The 20,054-nt window shown below is 38.1% G+C and overlaps 1 protein-coding gene across 2 annotated transcripts in view; it reads right to left on the bottom strand.

Annotated features, from left to right (window-relative positions):
• The window catches only part of arhgap26.L (Rho GTPase activating protein 26 L homeolog), a 268,850-nt gene that overhangs the window by 184,949 nt on the left and 63,847 nt on the right, over positions 1–20,054 (bottom strand). For both annotated transcript variants that reach the window (XM_018251140.2, XM_018251141.2), the window contains exons 2-5: positions 18,348–18,443; positions 17,801–17,862; positions 14,339–14,410; positions 13,049–13,150 (exon numbers count right to left, since the gene is read on the bottom strand). In XM_018251140.2, the coding sequence (XP_018106629.1) occupies positions 13,049–13,150; positions 14,339–14,410; positions 17,801–17,862; positions 18,348–18,443 (332 nt within the window). The remainder of the gene's footprint in view (positions 1–13,048; positions 13,151–14,338; positions 14,411–17,800; positions 17,863–18,347; positions 18,444–20,054) is intronic.

Raw genomic sequence — 20,054 nt, 5'->3', positions numbered from 1 at the left:
CATAGACTTAATTTGAAATAAATAATTCAACATTTGAAAACATATCTCCTTTTTCTCTTTAATAACAAAACAGCACATTGTACTTGATCCCAACTAATATATAAAGGATAAGTAAACCTTTAAATAAGTTAATGTAAAATTGATGAGGGTGCTATTCTAAGCACTTTTGCATTGTTCATTTTTTTATTTATTTTTAATTCCAAGATATTAAGTGATAAATGTACTGTTAATATGAATGAATTTTGTTCCAACAGCGCTACCTGCTGGTCAGTTTCCTACCAGTCTTACCACCAAGTAGTCAAGGAAGTCGTCAGGAGAAAGAAAGAGGCTGCTCTGATGTTCTTCTGCTTAGGAAAGATGAGAGAAAGGTTTCTCATTTTTTTCCCTAAGCAGAAGAACATCAGAGCAGCCTCCTTCTTTCTCCTGACGATTTCCTTGACTACTTAGAGGTCAGACTGGTAGGAAACTGACCAGCAGGTAGCGCTGTTGGAACAAAATTCATTCATATTAACAGTACATGTATCCCTTAATATCTTGGATTAAAAACAAAATAAATAATGAATTTAAATGACAAAAGTGCCTATAGAATAGCACCCTTGTCAATTTTACATTCACTTATTTTAAAAGTTTACTTATCCTATAAGTAATCCTTATTGGTGGGAAAACTAACCTATTGTGTTTATTTAATTTAAGTTATTTTTAGGAGACTTATGGTATGAAGATCCAAATTTATCTGAAAACCCCAGGTCTCAAGCATTCTTGATAACAGGTCCCACGCCTGTATTACTCATTATTTATATACGTTTGTGAAGATTCTCATTCATCCAGGTCATGGTATATCTATAGAAATAAGTCAAATCAACTGGACTTGCTGTGTTTTTTTTTTTCTTCAAGGAAAAAAAACCACAGCAAGTCCAGTTGATTTGACTTATTTCTATATATTTATTTAAATAGAACAGACATGTTCAGCACACAGCAAGAACATACAAGCTCCTTGTCCCATATGAAATCAGACCCTAAAAACTGCAGTTCTTGTATAAATAAGAGCTTTTGGGATATCAGTGTCATTAAGTGTCTGTGATAGATTTATATGGCAGGATAATGGAATCACAAGGGCTGGAAACAAGACACATATCCATGCTTAAAGGCTTATTCTATAGGAAGGGGTTTAGAGAAGAATCTATGGAGATCATCCCTGCTTTATTTGATACAAGCCTTTCATATCGCTAGTTCTTATTTTTAAAGCTGCACTTGGCTGCAATCCTAATATTTCCATTCTGTATCTCCTTAGTTTGCTAGAAATAAGATTTCCAAGAGAAATGTGTGGATAGACGCTTGGTGTTTCTCAGAACATTCTTTTATTAGCCATTCTACTTGTTTCTGCATGTGCAGCCCTGATTGAATATTCCCCCCTTGTGAAATGGAGCGGATCTGCTGACTTCCTGTTTATGCAATTATTTTCCGACGCAGGAAAGAGAAAAAATTCAGGCCTGTACATTATACTGTTTGAGTGTTTCCCAGGCAAAAATGGCTGAAAATGAAGTTCTATGAATACCCTACTTCTTCTTTTTTTTTTTTTTTTTTTTAAAGCCATATCCGGGGTAATGGTTTTAGTTGCTAAAAATATAGAAGTATGGTGTAATGTTTTTACTGTAATTTATACATCTACTTTACATGTTTAGTAGTAAAGTTTGTAGAACATTACTACTTTTTGTGCTAGTATTCTAGATGCTATTCTAGTCTCATCCAAGATACACAAGTGAGATAAAAGCAGCGAGATACGTTGTCTCTTTTTTTATTCTCCATATAGATAGATAGATAGATAGATAGATAGATAGATATACAGTGACAAACATAATGTACAAAGCTAATGCAATTTTAAGATCTACAGTTAGTTTAGTATAGGTATTGGTGTATATATAGTATACGGTATGGGACCTACTATCCAGAATGCTTGGGACAGGGGGTCTTCCAGTTAAGAGGTCCTTTCCATATAAGTCTATTAAGAAATCATTTAAACATTAAATAAGCCAAATATGATTGTTTTGCCATCAATATGGATTCATGCAGCTTCGTTACCATCAAGTAGAAGGTACGGTTTTATTATTATCGAGGGGGGAAAAAAAAGGAAAACATTTTTAAAAAATGTAATTATTTGATTACAATGGAGTCTATGGGAGTTGGCCTTCCTGTAATTTGGAGCTTTTTGGATAACAGGTTTACGGATAACAGCCCCCTTAACTCTAGTTTATATATTTGAGCATATAGATAGATAGCATGTGTAAATGTGTGCACTGAGCTTAATTTGGAACAGTTGGACTTGATGGACTTCTGCCTTTTTTTCACCCCAATAATCAACTTAACTATGTACGTTCTATTTGCAATAACAATAAACTCCTTCAAACTATGATGGGCATATACTAACTGTCCCTGTGTATTGTTATTTCCACACTAGATGTCAGCAACTTTATATACAGAGCAGAATATCAGTGATGTCTGGTCCTAACAGGTTTATTTATTAACTACCACAAAATTATCAAGCACAAAAAATTCTGCAAGGGGATCAAATCAAGTACAAAATGATGTGTTGTGATATAAAGTGCACACACGCACAGCTTAAATGGATTCTGGCTGTTCTTGTATACAGGGCCGCCATTAGTAATGGATAGGGGTACAACTGTCTCGGGACTCGATGGTTTGCGGTGCTAAGGGGGCCCAACGATGCAGCACTTAGTTGCATAGCAAGGCCCCCACTGTCAGTGAGCTGTTAGTGAGACTTTGGAAGGAAGGGCAGGTGGGAGCTTGGGGTCCTGGCACCAATGTATTTTTTTTTTTTTTTATAAATTATAGGGGGGGGGGGGCTCTGGTCACTAATGTTCTTTTATAACTTGTATGAGGTCTGTGACAACATATGAAAGAAAAATCAGAGATAATGTGTGTGCATCTGGTTTCAGATGGTTTTCTGTGCAAAGAGCAGCAAAGGGGTTATTGAGACAAATGTTTTAAGCCACACCGTTAAACTAATGGCAGGACTTGTTGCTTTTACACAGCTTTATAAATAGGCCCCTTAGTGCTTTTTAGGATTTTCCACAGAGCACAGAGCAAAAGGAACGCAGCCAAAAGGGCAAATACAAGTTTACTGTTCACTGTAGGGGAATCCTGTGTAGGTTATTTTGCTTGTTTTGACTATGGATGCTGGTGCATCACCTGGACCAACTGTGCCCTAACAAAAGGATGCAAAGTATAAAACAAACAAAACATAGCACATCAAAATAGGGTGCTCTGAATGTGTAATACCACACTTGAATGCCTGTTCAGAGTTGTCCAGAATTTACACAGAAATGAAGCCGCTCTCCTGAAAATGCAGAATGTATAAATCCTCATGGAGCCTTTTAAATGAACATGATGATTTAAGGTGACGCACAGAATTGCTAAGGACACAGAGAAAGCAGATGCCCTTGAAGTGCCACGTTAGAATTAAAAAGCCACAAATCTGGAGGGGTCTGTCTGAAGGGCACTGAGATATTTCATTCACCAGTGTAATTTTATTAAACTCTACTCAGTACATTGAGGGTGTGTGCCAAGTAATGTCTCAACACAATCCCTTCAAGTGTCTGTTCCTTTGTCTCTTGTCCTTACACTGTTTCAGCCCAGATCTTCTTAATCAACTTGGACAGAACAAAGACAAAAGGTTATACAGGATTTCCTTTGATTGTGCAACTTGGTTCAATTACCGGCTCCTCTTCTGACGCTTTTCCAGTCTGAATCAGTCATATATGCAAAAGGACAGCAGCAGACTTAAGACTTCTCCCTCATACCTATAGTAAGTTCTATAGTGGACAGTGAGCTGCATTCTCCCAAGTGGATACTAAAACAGATATCTGCTTTTTGTTGCAGCATCGAACAAACATACTGCAAACATGGCTCTAAAGAAGGAGACATCAGTGGGGTACATACAGCTACTTTCCTTTTCATATGACAATTACTAAACCTGCAGGTAGGAGGATTCCATTCTGCTATCAAGAACGTTCATTCTAACATTAAAGATTTCAAATGCCATATTTTGTTTACTGAACTTATTGAACCAGGCTAAAGGTCCAGCATTTATAATGATCCAAGCCTTCAAAGTTGTCACAGAGTTTGGATTCTACTGGGAGTGTTAGTGACTCTGCACATGCTCAGCGGGCTCTGAGCAGCTATCGAGAAGCTAAGTTTAGGCTTCCTTGTAAATCATCAGCAGAAAATGAGGTTTGCCTGTCATATAAGCTGATACTACAGGGCTGATAATTACATTTTGGTGATAATTGTGCTGGTTACTGAGCTGCCATGTACCAATAATTATTTACTAATCCGCATTATATTGTGACACAAATATGATATATTTCAATATATTGTGAGTCGGTCCCTAAACTTAGGTAAGTGACAGCAGCACAGAGCATGAGCAGTGAATCAGCAGAAAAGAAGATGGGGAGCTACTGGGGCATCTTTGGAGACACAGATTTTTACTGAAGGGCTGTGGTGCCTTGAACTGGTATAGAAGCCCAAAACATAGTGTACAATATTTCTGTCCTACTTCTTTAGTTACGCTTTAGTTCTTCTTTCAGTTCTCCTAAAGCATCTAATCAGTCCCTCCAGATTGAGTCAACTGCTTATTGGCCCCTGTATGGGGCCCACTGATTGGTCTGTACGACTGATATCTGTCTAAAAGTCAGCCAAATATCCATCTGACAGGTTTAAAAAGCCCATTAGACGAGAAGCTCATGGGTGCATTGATGGTCTTGTTCACTACTCTTCCATAAGCCCCAGTGTATAATCTGATTGTTGGCCCAATGGCTTGACCTAACTGGTTGATTTAGTCCTGCATGTGGATGGCAAATTCAGACCCTAGCTCTGCTCGTCTGTCAAGGAACTACTAGAGACTTAACAAGATATCAAGGAGTGATAGTTATTGCTCTGTGTTATTTCCTGAAGCTATGCTGTCAAGCTGCCACTATGCTTGTACAGAACAGATTGTGGGCATACAATAGTATATTAAGCAAACTCCAGTACATAATGCTGAGGGGCTGAAAACCTATGGGGAAAAAATGGTTCTTTGTTGTAAGGAATGCACTGATTGTTTTACTTCTTGTTAAATTGAGCATATGCTTTTTTAACATGTCCCAGTGGAGCTCTGCACCTAGGAGACACTTTTCCTTTGCTGATCTGCAAGGCTAACCAGATAAAAAAATATAAAAACAATATATAGCTTACAGATGCAGCCAATTAAAAATGTCAGTCTCTTAGATAATTTCTTGCCGACCCCTTCACAGTCTTTCAACTGTATATAAGTCCAAAATCAAGCATATATATATATTCCCAAAGGGATATGTATAAGAAGAGATCAGCGCCTGTGGCAACAGAAATTAAAAACAAGCACAGCGTAATACGTTCAAAATATGTAATGTCACCCCGTGCATACACTGAATATTAAATACGTGTTTTCTCCCCTTTTCCCTTCAGATGACTGTTAATGGGGGGGTGGTGAGGTAGCAATAAAGGTGATGGGAAGACGACGACTTTCCTGTGAATCGAAAAAATATATATTCCAGGGGTGAAGCGCCTCCACCTTCTATATAAAATGCCTACTTACAAACCACTGCCGTGGTATTATGCATATAACGAGAAGCTCTTTCTGTTCCCTCCTTCGGGTTATGACGCTCCTTCCAGCTTTTTCCACACAGGCAAAAGAAAATAGAAAAGTAAAGGAATAGCACAAGGTGATTACACTATGGAACACAAGGAAGGAACGTGTTAATTAAAAGTATTGATTTTTAAAAAATTAGGAGAAACTACACTTCCCATGATCCCCCCTAAATCATTGTATGTACTTGTTGTTAAAAAGTATGCACCCTATGTATATATAAAATTGGTCTACTGAATAGTAAAAGAACAACTGAATAAGATGTGGGGTCATCCAAGTGGAAATTGTATGCAGCATGAAGGGGAGAGAGGTTGCTTCTACTGTAAAACACTGAAAGAAAGAGAACCGAGGATCTTGTGCGCCAAACAGGAAGTGAATACGCTGGAACGCACCAATTGGAACGCATAAACCGGAAATGGCGGCGGAAACCAAGCGAGCGCACTGGAATGGGCTTTAAAAAGAAGGACAGAAAACACTCATGGAAATTACGCCTCTGAGGAAAAGCTGATTACATACAGCGAAACGCGTTAGGCACAGTTTGGGGGATACCACGGCCCAGAAGCAAGGCACCACGAAGGAGTCTGGAGTGAGTAAACAGAACTACCCCTCGGGACCCCATATGGACTTTTTATTGGACTGAATGCGCAAAAACCCGCTAGGGTAAATGTGAGTGTAAAATTTTTTTAATTGATTTTAATTTGTTTTTAATAAAAAACGGTATTACACTATCACTGGTTTTATCCCTGGCCTGAGACCTGGAAGGAGCGTCATAACCCGAAGGAGGGACCAGAAAGAGCTTCTCGTTATATGCATAATACCACGGCAGTGGTTTGTAAGTAGGCATTTTATATAGAAGGTGGAGGCGCTTCACCCCTGGAATATATATTTTTTCGATTCACAGGAAAGTCGTCGTCTTCCCATCACCTTTATTGCTACCTCACCACCCCCCCATTAACAGTCATCTGAAGGGAAAAGGGGAGAAAACACGTATTTAATATTCAGTGTATGCACGGGGTGACATTACATATTTTGAACGTATTACGCTATTCTTGTTTTTAATTTCTGTTGCCACAGGTGCTGATCTCTTCTTATACATATCCCTTTGGGAATATATATATGCTTGATTTAAGGCTAACCAGATGTCCAGAGTCACCTTGGGCATCGCTGGTCATGGAAGAATTCCCAGGCAGACAAAAGAACACTTTTTTCTAAAGAAATATACTCCAGGCAATAGGAATACACTCAACATGCCTATAACTTCATGGGGGATTCGATCTACTGCAGTGTAAAGGGGCTTTTGCCACATATTTCCCTTGGAAGCCGCCAAATTCTGGGAGAAGTAATATTGTCGTGTGCACTGTGCTTCATTCCTATATACAAGTACGGGTATGGGACCTTTTTTCCAGAATGCTTGGGACCTGGAGTTTTCCGGATAACGGATCTTTCAATAATTTGGATCGTCATAACTGAAGTCTACTAGAAAATCATATTAAAATTAAATAAACCCAAATAGGCTGGTTTTGCCTCCAATAAGGATTACTTATATCTTAGTTATGATCAAGCACAAGGTACTGTTTTATTATTACAGAGAAAGAGGACATCATTTTTAAAAATGTGGATTATTTGGATAAAATGGAGTCTATGGGAGAAGGCCTTTCTGTATTTCGGAGATTTCTGAATAACTGGTTTCCAGATAACGGATCCCATACCTATACAGCCAATCTTATTAGCCAAATTCTGGTGATAGCTGCAGACTATTAAGAGATGGAAGCAATCAACCAGCCAGCAGTGCTGCCCTTGATTTAACAGAGAACTAAAGCTTAACTAAAAATGTAGCTACAAATTTTTACAATATGTTTTAGACATCTGTATCAACCAAAGACAACCACAGCCCTTTAGCAGTAAAGATCTGTGTCTCCAAAGATGCCCCAGTAGCTCCCCATCTTCTTTTCTACTGATTCACTGCACATGCTCTGTGCTGCTGTCACTTACTGAGCTTAGGGACCCACTCACAATATAGAATACACATAATATATAAATGTCACAATATAAGGCTGATACGTAATTAATACAGATAATTACTAATCAGCATTTAATCAGCCCTGTAGCATCAGTTTATATTTCAGGCCAACTTCATTTTCTGTTTGATATTTTGTGGCCACCCTTAAGCTTATACGTCTCTCAACAGCTGCTCAGAGCAGACACTTTCCAAGATGGTGACCCCCTGTGACAAGTTTGGAGTCCTGGATCATTGCTGCTATTGAGAAGCTGAAAATTTAGGCTGGTACAATAAGCTAAGTATATAAAATATGTAATTTTTATGGCATTTTTAGATATTCATTTTTAGGGTTTAGTTCTCCTTTAAGGAGAAGAAGGTTAGTTGTGTGTATATGGGATTCCCATACATGTCTCTAAGAAGCTTCATAAAGCAGAGGAACTATTTTTTTTTTATACCCATGAACAAACATTTGTGCAAACCAAAATATTTCGCACCTATTCAGTGCACATTAGTAAACCCACAACACATAAAAAGAAAATATGAAGATTAACCATTATTAAAGTGAGAATAACATCACTGTTCCACTAGATGGAGCCAACAGGCAATAGAAGTGCATTTTATAACTGGGCATTTGTTAGTAAAATGGTCATTCCTTTTTTATTTTTTTTAGCACTAGCTTAAAACTAAATAAAACCCAACAATAGACTATTGCAGAAGTCACTGGCCAATGTACACCAAGGTATAACCTTTTGGACCAAGACTATATTTGTCTACTTTTATGAGAATGCAGGGGGAAAAAAAAGACCATTCAGTTTATATATCGGCATTTAAAAAAAAAATTCCACCAATGCATCCACAATGGGAACAATGGCATTAACCACTTGGAAAATTTTGCCCCATTGAAACATATGTGGAGGTAAAAATTCCAAATTATATTCTGTGGCACTAAATGTAACATGTCAAGTCTTTCCAGTGTCGCTAAAGGAACTATGTGCGAGATTATATTGATTGCTAGCTCTCTGGATACAGAAAGTCTTTATAGCATGATGAACAAACATAATAGGTCGAGAAATCATAGAACATTGGTTTGTCTCTTTCTGCAGCTTCTCTCCTGGACATTTCTTAAGAGCAGGGCATTTAAATACTGCACAACAGTCTGAAAAGTGCCCTGAAAAGCCCATTATGGACTATACAGAACTTGTGTTCAGAAATACTGCACTCTATAGATCTACATCCCCATATAGTAGTCCACACTTTATCTCTGTAAGATACCATATAATGCTTCCAAGAAATATAAGGGTAGGGGTGGGTGTTCCGACATGAAAACAACAGGATATACAGAGCAGTTATCTCTAGGGATCCCAAACCCCCTATTTTGAGTGGGAGTGGAAGCCTTATATAACAAGTCCCTGCATACATATGGCTGTAACTTTTTTTTTTAATTGCAACACAAACATATTTCCAAGGGTTATTAACCCCGCCAAGAGGTTAAATCAAAAAGGAAATGGAAGGATAACATTTTTGAAGATAAGTCACGGGAAACCAGAAGTCAGTTTGTTAAATTTCCAGTTCCATTATGATTGCTGCAAACTACATAATGTACTGTAGTACATAAACCTAGAGATAACAGCCTCTCACACAATCAGGATACAAAATAGGATACGCTGTCTGTATATAATGCAGAAAGTTTCATTTCAGCCACTCAACCTGTTCCGATTAACAGCTTTCTTTGCTCCAAGGTTTATATTCTACTGTACAACAGAATTCTGGATGTCTTCTGGATGACTAGATTAAAAATTATATTGCGGTGATTCTGGTTATGACCTTCTAGAGACATTTTAGCTGGCTGTTTGGCTTTAGCCAAGGGACTGAGGCAATGGGTAATTTTATCATTTGGAATGTAAGATCATTATCCCTGTATTCTATTCTAAAATGGTTAAACAGTAGTTTCATCAAAGAAAAATCAGCCAATAAAAAAAGTACATTTTATTCATAATAATAACAGGGGCATGTTATCGCGGAGTAATAATGCAAAGCCAGGTGTGAGATTGGTTACCTGAAAACCCCCTATCCAGAAAGTACCTTTAACAGGAAATCCATCTCCCATACACTCCAATTTAAAGGGGAACTCCGACTTCCAAACCAAAATAGGATAAAGAGGCCCACATAACACAGAACCCCCTATTATATCCATCAGAGTTAGTGGTTTCTTCAAAAAGTATGAATAAATGACATTTTCTATGCTGCAATCCAGCTGGTTAACAGTTCGTCTCTTTCTCCATCATTTGAAATCCTGGCAGGGAAGGAGGGACTAAACACTGATGTTACAAATTGTAACAACTTCTTCACAACTTCTTCATAGCTTAAGGTGGCCATACACGGATAGATCCGCTCGTTTGGCGATGTCGCCAAACGAGCGGATCTCCCTCCGATATGCCCACCTTGAGGTGGGCAATATCGGGCTGATCCGATCGTGGGCCCTAGGGCCCAACGATCGGATCCTAGCGTTCGCCAAACGGGCGGTCGGATCGCGGGACCGCATCAACTAACAGATGCGGCCGCGATCCGACGGGATTTTTAATCCCATCCGATCGAGATCTGGCCGACTTTCGGCCAGATCTCGATCGGGGAAGCCCGTCGGGGGCCCCCATACACGGGCCAATAAGCTGCCGACACGGTCTGTCGGCAGCTTTTATCGGCCCGTGTATGGCCACCTTTACAGACAGCAGGAACTACATAACCCACAATGCATTGCACTGTGATGTTCCTTTCCTTAATTAAATCGTGTGTGCAGGGAATTGTTGGGTTTGGAGGATGCAGGTTGAGGACAGATGGCTGCTGATACAAAGTAACAGTAGTCAGCCAGCTCAGCAAAGTAGTCAGATCAAAAGAAGAGCAGGGGGCAAGGCTTAGGGAACTGTCAGAAACCATTAAAAATAATAAAAAGTCTGCATATTTTTTAATTGATGTATATTGCAAAGTTGCTTGCAATTGTGATTACTTTTCAAAAAGCTTAAAGGGGAAGTAAAGTCTAAAATAGAATAAGGCTAGAAATTATGTATTTTGTATACTAAACATAAACATGAATTTACTGCACCACAAGCCTAATCAAACAAATGATTTATGCTTTCAAAGTTGGCCACAGGGGGTCACAATCTTGTAAATTTGTTAAAAATCTTTGCAAGATCAAGACTACGCACATGCTCAGTGTGGTCTGGGCTGCATAAGGATCGTCATAAATTATCAAAACAGGGAAACAAACAAAGCTGATTGAGTTCTGCATGGCTGGTAAGTAAGGCGGGGGCTCCCCCTGCTGTTCATAAGTATGATTGTTTCCCTGCTCAGCAGTTAGGGACCATCTAACAATTCCTATCCACAGCAGTAACTGAAGGAAGAATTTCACTGCATACAGTCAGGTTTCTTATAAAAACGGTGCACATTTTTTAAATTAAAGTATATTGGAGATAGGTTTCTTTTTCATTAAAGAAAGTAAAAATTTAATTTAATTTTTTTCCTTTACATGCCCTTTAAAGGTGAACCACCCCTTTAAGTGCCCATTGGTTTGAAGGGACCTTGGCCGGTCTACGCTCCCAAATTTTTTTAGTAGAAAACCTAAAGCTGGTGAGAAGATGTGAGAAGAATGGAATAATATAATTGATATGGGGGAGAAAGCTATCTAGGATAAAAAAAACATTTTTATGTTGACCTTTGATTAATTGACCCTTAAGAATTTTCCAATTCCCTCAGACTTCCTTGCTGCTGGAAGGAGCAATTAACGAATGGTTGGCCTGAATGGTACTTTCTAAGCCGTACTGAAATTGATGTGTCAGGCTACATTTAGAAGTAAATGAATAACCACCTTTTCACCTATGCTTTTACAATGTAGCGTTCCTTCATAATGCCAGTTTTCTGCTGACAATTGTATGGTATGGAGCCATCTTTTTTCTCAAGGCTAAGGGGCATATTTATCAAGGTTTGACTTTAGAGTTTATGGGAGTTTATAAAAAATAAAAAAAAAACTCTCATAAACTTGAAATTCGTAAAAAAACTTATTTTAAAAACCACATTTTTTAAAGGATAAGTAAACCTTTAAAATAAGTGAGTGTAAAAATGGACGGGGGTGCTATTTAAAGCACTTTTGTAATTTACATTCATTATTTATTTTTCTTTAATGCCAAGATATTAAGGGAAATATGTACTGTTAATATAAATAAATTATATTACAACAGCACCACCTGCTGCTCATTTTCCCACCATTCTGACCACCAAGTAGTCAAGGAAGTTGTCAGGAGAAAGAAAGGGGCTGCTCTGATGTTCTTCTGCTTAGGAAAAAAATTAAAAACTTTTCTCAAACCTTTCCTAAGCAGAAGAACATCAGAGCAGCCTCTTTATTTCTCCTGACAACTTCATTATTCATTAATGTTAACAAGACACGTATCCCTTAATATCTTGGGATAAAAACAAAATAAATAATGAATGTACATTGCAAAATTTCTTAGAATAGCACCATCGTTAATTTTACATTCACTTATTTTAAAGGTTTACTTATCCTTTAAAGGGCAAGGAAAGTCTAAAATAGAATACGGCTAGAAATGCTGTATTTTATATACTAAATATAAACATGAACTTACTGCACCACAAAGCCTAATCAAACAAATACAAATTTATGCTTTCAAAGTTGGCTACATGGGGCTGTCATCTTGTAACTTTGTTAAACATCTTTGCCTGACCCTGACCCTGCACATGCTCAGTGTGGTCTGGGCTGCTTAGGGATCATTATAAACAAAGTTGCTTGCTTCTGCATGGCTGGTAAGTAAGGCGGGGGCTCCCCCTGCTGTTCATAAGTATGATTGTTTCCCTGCGTAGCAGTTAGGGACCATCTGACAATTCCTATCCACAGCAATAAATGAAGGAACAATTCATTGCATAAAGTCAGGTTTCTGGTACACATTTTTTAATTAAAGTATATTGGAGATAGGTTTCTTTTTCATTAAAGAAAGTAAAAATGGGATTTTATTTTTTTGCCTTTCCTTGTCCTTTAAGTTATGTTTTTGTGGAGTTCCCCTTTAATCAAATAATTAATTTTCTTTTAAATTATTTCCTTTTTCTCTGTAATAATAAAATAGTACCTTGTACTTGATCCCAACTAAGATTTAATTAATTATTGAAGGAAAAACAATCCTGATGGTTTTAATTAATGTTTAAATGATTTTTTTAGTAGACAAGCTATGGAGCAAATTCCAAACATTCTGGATAACAGTGTCTCCACATAGACATGCCTCATGTCCAGAAATCTAAAGTACTGCTGTGAATGTCTGAATCTTGATTAGGAACATGAGAGCAGTGAAACTCTTGGGCCATACCCTTACCTCATGCAGGAGCACTTCTTTCTTTTTGGATGACAAGTTCATGTGCTTCTCGAGCATACCACAGTATTTTTCCGTTTCCTTGTCATACTTCTTTTTCATTTCCTAAACACAAAAGCGAAGTGAAAAATATTGCAAGAAGAACATAGAGAATGGCCAGTGTACGTGCAGAAAACACTCAATCGCATCAGCTGAGAGGAACCTAGAAATCTGCAGAGGCCGGAACATAGACAAGGCTAATATAGTTCAGTGCAGCATTTGTTAGTGATATAGAGACTGACTAAACGGAACAGAAATCACCATCCAATATCTTGTCTCATTACTTTAACGGAGAAATTAGGTTGATGAAAGTCACAACTTCAACCTTTCAACCTTTCACTCGTGACATGATCACATGCATCAAGATTTCATTAGTTCTGGTAATTGAAAAACAATTGAGAATTTAAAAGCAGGTGAAGGGGATAGGGCTGCTTTAAGCAAAATAGAAAGAAGAATTAATCAGAAACGACGAAAGAATAGAAACACGGAGAAAACTGAAAGCTAAGTAAACTTTATCAGAAAGGTTTAAATAACTACACTAGTAAACCATCAAAGTAATGTTGCTCTGTGTCCTCTGTCAAAATGAAAACTGCATTTCTTTCCTTCTATTGAGTAAACATGGGCTAATGTATCAGATTTCCTGCTTTCAATTTCAAATTCTTTCAATTTAAACCTCCAGGGCACGGGCTTGAGCGTGCTCAGTTTGCTCCTCACCTGCTACAGCATATAATAATTTAGCTTGCATTATTGTGGCTAATCTATTGGCAATGAACTACATTGGTAGCTTTCCTTCTCCTTGGGCAGGTGAGTGAGATTAGAGGAAGGGGGTAAAAAAGTGGAAAACATACAGCTATTATTTGCACACTCTTTTCTACCCCCATTATATTGTTTCAGTACACAGTAGGAGGTGTAGGAATTGCAATAAATGAGGGGCTTGTGATCTTACCTATTTTGGCAAAAATGTCAGACTAAAACCTTTGTATGACTCAAGGTTGTGCCTACATAAACATAGATGGGTGTTGCAAAGATTGAACTTATTATTAGGTACGTACAGCAAGAACTCTGTATACAAGATTTTGGGAGCTCTATTAAATTAATTTACTGTTCTGCTGTACAGTTCTGCGTACATAAGCAGCACTATATAAATAAGTGCAATAAGTTCATTATATAAAATAAGGCTCTAAAAATCACATTTGGATAATTCTGTTCTTAAATGTTAGATCTGGCATCCAGTGGGAGCACGGGTTTGTTTACCTTAGCGGCACTGATCTGCTCCTTGCGGAACTTCTCGAGAGGCGTTATCAGAACTTCTCCAGCATTATCAATCTTACAAAGAAAGGGGAATAAAAGACAGTGATTACAGTATTTTTAAAGTAACAAAAAAACTACAAAAACCACAATTGTTAAAGTGGTACTTAAGCACTATTATTATAAAGGATTAAGGACTTAGCCTACAGGAAAATTTCCTTGATTAAGTTACTAACAGCTAAAAAAAAGTTTTTAACAATAAAACACATATTTTGCCCATATGTAATTTTGTTTGTGGCTGGTGGGGGAGAAGAAATCGCTCTCTGTCAAAACTTCCCAGAATGGCTTTAACCACTACAAAGCATATAGCAGCTGCGATTAAATTCACAGAATAATCATGTTGCATGCCTGATTAGTATCCTATTCTATTGCATAAACCATCTTACCTCCAAACATTCTCAGTTTGAAATGCGCGAATCTATAGGCCATGGGCCTGGTCAGACGAATTCACGGGAGAGAGAGAGAATAAAATTCTGCGTATGCAGATTCTTCCAGGAGCCCCCTGACTTTGATGGATTCTATTCTCAAGCTAGCTTGGTCATTATCACCATGACCTTGAGTAAGAACCATCCGATACATTATTAGCGCAACTCTTTGTTTTTCTGTTCTGTGAAGAGATACCTCTATGCTCTCACAATGTTAACGCCCTTTTACGTCCATAAGTTCTTATATCATAAGTTCCCAAGTTTATAAAAACTCTGATTTCTTTGTTCGGGGTTCTGACTCTGTGAGTTCAGAATCCACGAAACTTGTGTCAAATTAACGTTATCTTTTTTTTACCTAAAGTGATCTGCTATAATTGAAATGTCACTAGTACCCCAACTGCAACAAGTCACACAACCAATAAACTTTCCCACATAAATAAAAAGAGGCCAATTATATTGTTTTATTTATGTGGGTGTGTCTTATACATGCCCCTGAATTGCCATGCCCAATTTACAAACAGGCATGCCCCCATTTTGCACAGGGCACACCCATTTTGGAAAATTTCAAAACCATTAAAATGCTTTTAACGGGGACATGCAAGTAAAATTGGGGTGCAAACTCGGACAGCAGGCCACTTGGTTGTTACTGCAGATGAGAGGGGGCATATCAGGGTGCCAATGGCTTTGGTGCTAGTACAAATAGGAGACAGGCACTCCTAATATGAAGTTTAGTTTATTAGGGGGAAACTGCAGCACTCAGGTGCTTTTCTAATGCTGTCTAATGTATAAGATTTGGCTTTGCAGCCCATTTTACTTCAGGTTGTTCATTTATTACCCAACTAGACTAAAATTCCTTGCAATTGTCCTAATTTTCTTAAACTACAGCTAAACAGCAACGTATTTATACATGGTTTGGCTTTGTTTTTCTATACAACAACCACAGGCCCTAGTAACAGGTATATTTCAGGCATATTTTGTATTAAATGGTCATAACTAAGTGGGCTCTAAAAGGAAGCAAAAACAAAACAAAGCAAAAATAGAGGAATATAGAAGTGGAGGAAACCACAGCTACTGAGGATAACTTAGCAGGACTAGGCCATGCCAAAATAAACAGCAGTAGTACTTTCTGTTGATTTGAGTGGGTAGCAGGCTCTAGAACAGCTGCTTCCTTCTGCCCTCAAACTACTGTTTCTAGTGACATCCCTTATACAGCGAGGGGGGAGTCTCTAATAATCATTAGTGACATTATACAAGGCAGGCTAAAGGGAATTGGATTTTAACAGCCAGCCTAATAATCCGGTGACCTTAACTGGAGCTTGAAAGAAACATATGTCAAAGTTCAACCACAGTATCCAAAGAAGGTGGCCAATAATGAGAGAGAAGACAACCGTGATGGGAAATTCACTAAGAAACTTTGTAAAGGGACATTCTATGAATGAACCGTGGGAATTTTTGATGCACTAATCGAATCAAGAAGACGTGTGAGATGGATGCAGGAAGTCATCAATCAGCAACAAAGGAATTTTGTGTTTACATGTTTGAGACTAAATCTGCACAAATCTGACTAATCTGCACTCATGTTTAATTTTTGGTACAGCAGGAAAAAAAACATGGTGACAGCCCAAGCAGGGTTGCTCCAGATTTTAATAACCTACTCTCGACTATCTACTGGAGATATTGGTAATGGACATAATAATCCCTCCTTCTACAGAGACTGAGAAGTGATATATAACTCTATACAGATAAACAGAGGTGTGGTTTTGGATCAGACCAAAGTTGCTGTACGCCATATCTTATAGTTCCAGTAGCACTGCTGGGAGCACACGGATATTGCCTCTTTAAACATATATCCACTCAGATCAGCTCAGCAGAATCCATGATGCTGTGAAATGGTTACAGAATCACACAACTATAGCATCTGTGACTCTACCTCCCATGCTGGTTCGATCTGCCTAAAACATTCAGTTGCTATGGTTTTCTTTTAGCAGTTAGTACTACTGGCAGTGATCGAAAATGAATGTGTCTAGTACCATATTCCGAGTCACTACCCCACACGTAGTACGTCAGTAGGTGTTAGTTCTGCTCATATGTGCTGTATAGCGAAGCTAGTGTCATAGAATAATGAGCACTATGTGTAATGGGTACGTCACATTAACAGAAAGTGCAGCGTGTATAATATAATGATACAGAAGCACATTACACTTTAGACGCATAACATTACGTTGTAATTCTTTTCTATATTTTTTTCCTAAAAGGGGTTGTTCACATTTAAATTAAGTTTTAGTATGATGTAGAGAGCGATATTCTGAGACCATTTGCAATTGGTTTTCACTTTTTATTATTTGTGGTTTATGAGTTATTTAGCTTTTTATTCGGCAGCTCTCCAGTTTGCAATTTCTGGTTGGGTCCAAATTACTCTAGAACCCAAGCCCTCATTTAAATAAGACACTGGAATATGAATAAGGGAGGGCTTTAATAGAAAGATGAGTAATAAAAAGTAGAAGTAACAATAAATGTGTAGCCTTACAGAGCATTTGTTGTTTAAAGAGGTCAGTGACCCCCATTTAAAAGTTGGAAAGAATCAAAAGAAGGCAATCCATACAAACAAAAAGAAACTAAAAGAAAAAATCTATTGAAAAGTTGCATAGAATCAGCCATTCTACAACATACCAAAAGTTAACTTGAAGGTGAACCTCCCCTTTAAGAGGCTGTTTACTTTCAATTAATTTCCAGTGGCGTTCCATTGCCGTTTTACAGGCATCACTGATCAGTGTTCTTATAACTACGTTGTCACTGCAACCAATGAAATGTGGAATGGGTCAGTTTTAGGAGACGATTGTTTTATTTTGAAATATATTTGTTTGAAATATATTTTTCAATATGTGTAGAAACATGATTTGGAGTTAAGGGCAGCCGCAAACCTATCCACGCGGGCGCTCCTATTGTTCCTTTTACTGTGTCCTGTGTCACAAGGTCTACTCACCATCCGTATCCTCTCATCTTCAAGATTGCCCAGTACAGCAGCAAATTCCTGCAGGGACCTCGCTGAAACAGCAATAGAAGGAAATCAGAACAATGCATTGGGGCCACAGGGGGCTGAACCAAAGGCATCCACTCGGATAGCTTCCTACTTATGTCAACATGCTCCCTCGTACATTCATTTCCTTGCTTTGTATCACTCTCACACAACTACAATACTTTAACTTTATTACAACCCTTTTCTCATTTACCCTCAAATGCAAACTTGTTTCCTCAGCAGCAGCAGCATAAAACTAAGTAGGGGAGGTTGAATATTGAACATGCTCAGGCACACAGGGACCCCAACCCTGATGCAGCTCCCCCTATCCAGATATACAGGCAAAATTCAACTGGGAAGAAGATCACTGGTGTCCAGGTTCAGGCAACATTAGTTAAATAAATCAAAGTTTAATAAACGTTGACCGAAAAGGTCAGAAGAGCAGAAGAACAATTTGGGTCTCTGATTATTCAAATGGCAATTTAGCAAAGCTCCAATATCTCTCCTTACTTACCAATGCAGATTTCATCATCCGTTTCTGCATCCCCAATGCACCGAAACTTAAATTCATTCAGTGAACCAGCAAATTTTCTTTTTGCAAATGACAGACCTGTAAAGAAAAAAAAGCAAAGTAAGAAAACGAAATCAAACCACCCCTAATTTAGTGTACAGAGCTTAGTAACGCCGGATTCTTAGTGAAGCATAATGTGGTGCACATGCCTTAGGCATAGAGGCGGGGCAGGCAGTTACTTTAACTTTCTATTCAGCCTTTACTAGATGTCACTGCTCTCCCCACATTCCCCTCTGTTTTTTATCATATAATTTGTAACCAGTGCATGGGGATGGACATCGGGTCCCCCATTCTGGTGCACAAACAAGATTTTATAATGATGCAAGGCTTGCTTTAATAACAGTGTCCACAAAATGGCTCCTGCCTGCTTGCTATAATTATGAATGCTCAGACTGAAACACGATTCAAATAATTTATATAGTGTAATTAAAGTTTATTTTGCTTGACTAACGTGAAAAAAATAGGATTTTAAATTTTTTTTTGGGTGACAGGAAATCAAGGCTCCCCAGTGTATAATGGGGTCGGTCCCAGCAAACATGCCCCAAACCTTCAGCTTGAGGAGATAGCAGATACCAAAAAACAACAGACAATCTCAGATTCCACCCACAGGTGTTATATAGGAGAAATACACCAGGTACAAATAGCCTTATGTGTTTCATGCTGCAAAGCAATCTATCATATGCTCTTAGAACCAATAAGAAAACATGATTAATTAACTAATGAGGCAGAAGAAGATTAAATAGTTATGGTACAGGTTTTACTTGTTCCACATCTCTGCGGACTAAACCAACCAATGATATAAGTACCTTGTAGCAAATAAGGACATTTTGGACTGAAAGATTCTTTTGTAAATGATATTACTTTACTACTTTATTACCTTTATCCTTAAAACACCTGTCCATGGAATCTATGAGTGTCTGGCATGCCTCCCTTTTTTGATATATGCTACTTCCTAACTCTGCTGTTGCCTCTAAATCCATTTAAATAATGTTGACATCCCTCTGGCACTTGGATGACTAGGAGAGTGGCATGTCAGACAAAAAGTAGCACAGTCAATTAAAAACTATTAGATGGCATGTCACAGGAGGAAGGAGATCCCTGTTCATAAAACTTACCATCTAAATGCTCAGAATGAATATAATCCATGAATTCCCCAAAGGGTACAGGAAGGCACGTCAAGAATCTGACTTGCATTCCTCAGTCAACTGTTAGCTTTGAGTCGGTAATGCAGACAGCCCTTACTTTAAATTAAATAATATAATAAGATAATTTTGTTGGATTATGTAGCCTGAAAGCCCCTCATCCGTCATACATCTGTAAACTTTTATATTTTCGTGTTCGGTCATTCCTTGTGGTTGCTCACAGTGCCAGACTTGGTGGGAGCTTGGAAGGCTCCCAAAATATGTAACTCTTCTTGACAGCATGTGGTATTGGACCCCTACCAGACAGCAGCAAACACACAAAGTCCTCTAGTAAATACTTTCTAACAAGGAATCTGAGCCTTTGATTATTATTCAGCAGATTATTAGGCTTGTAATGTTTAAAAAGACTTTGGGAAAAAAATACACTCTGCAAAGAATTGGCGTCGTGAAACAGGACTTGGCTTGAAGAATTTCAGGTTAACTTTTACCTTTAATACCAAGGGTCACT

The sequence above is a fragment of the Xenopus laevis genome, chromosome 3L (genome assembly GCF_017654675.1).
Source record: "Xenopus laevis strain J_2021 chromosome 3L, Xenopus_laevis_v10.1, whole genome shotgun sequence".
Lineage (NCBI taxonomy): Eukaryota > Metazoa > Chordata > Amphibia > Anura > Pipidae > Xenopus > Xenopus laevis.
The sequence above is the reverse complement of the archived record's forward strand: the minus strand, read 5'-3'. Positions and strand labels throughout refer to the sequence as shown.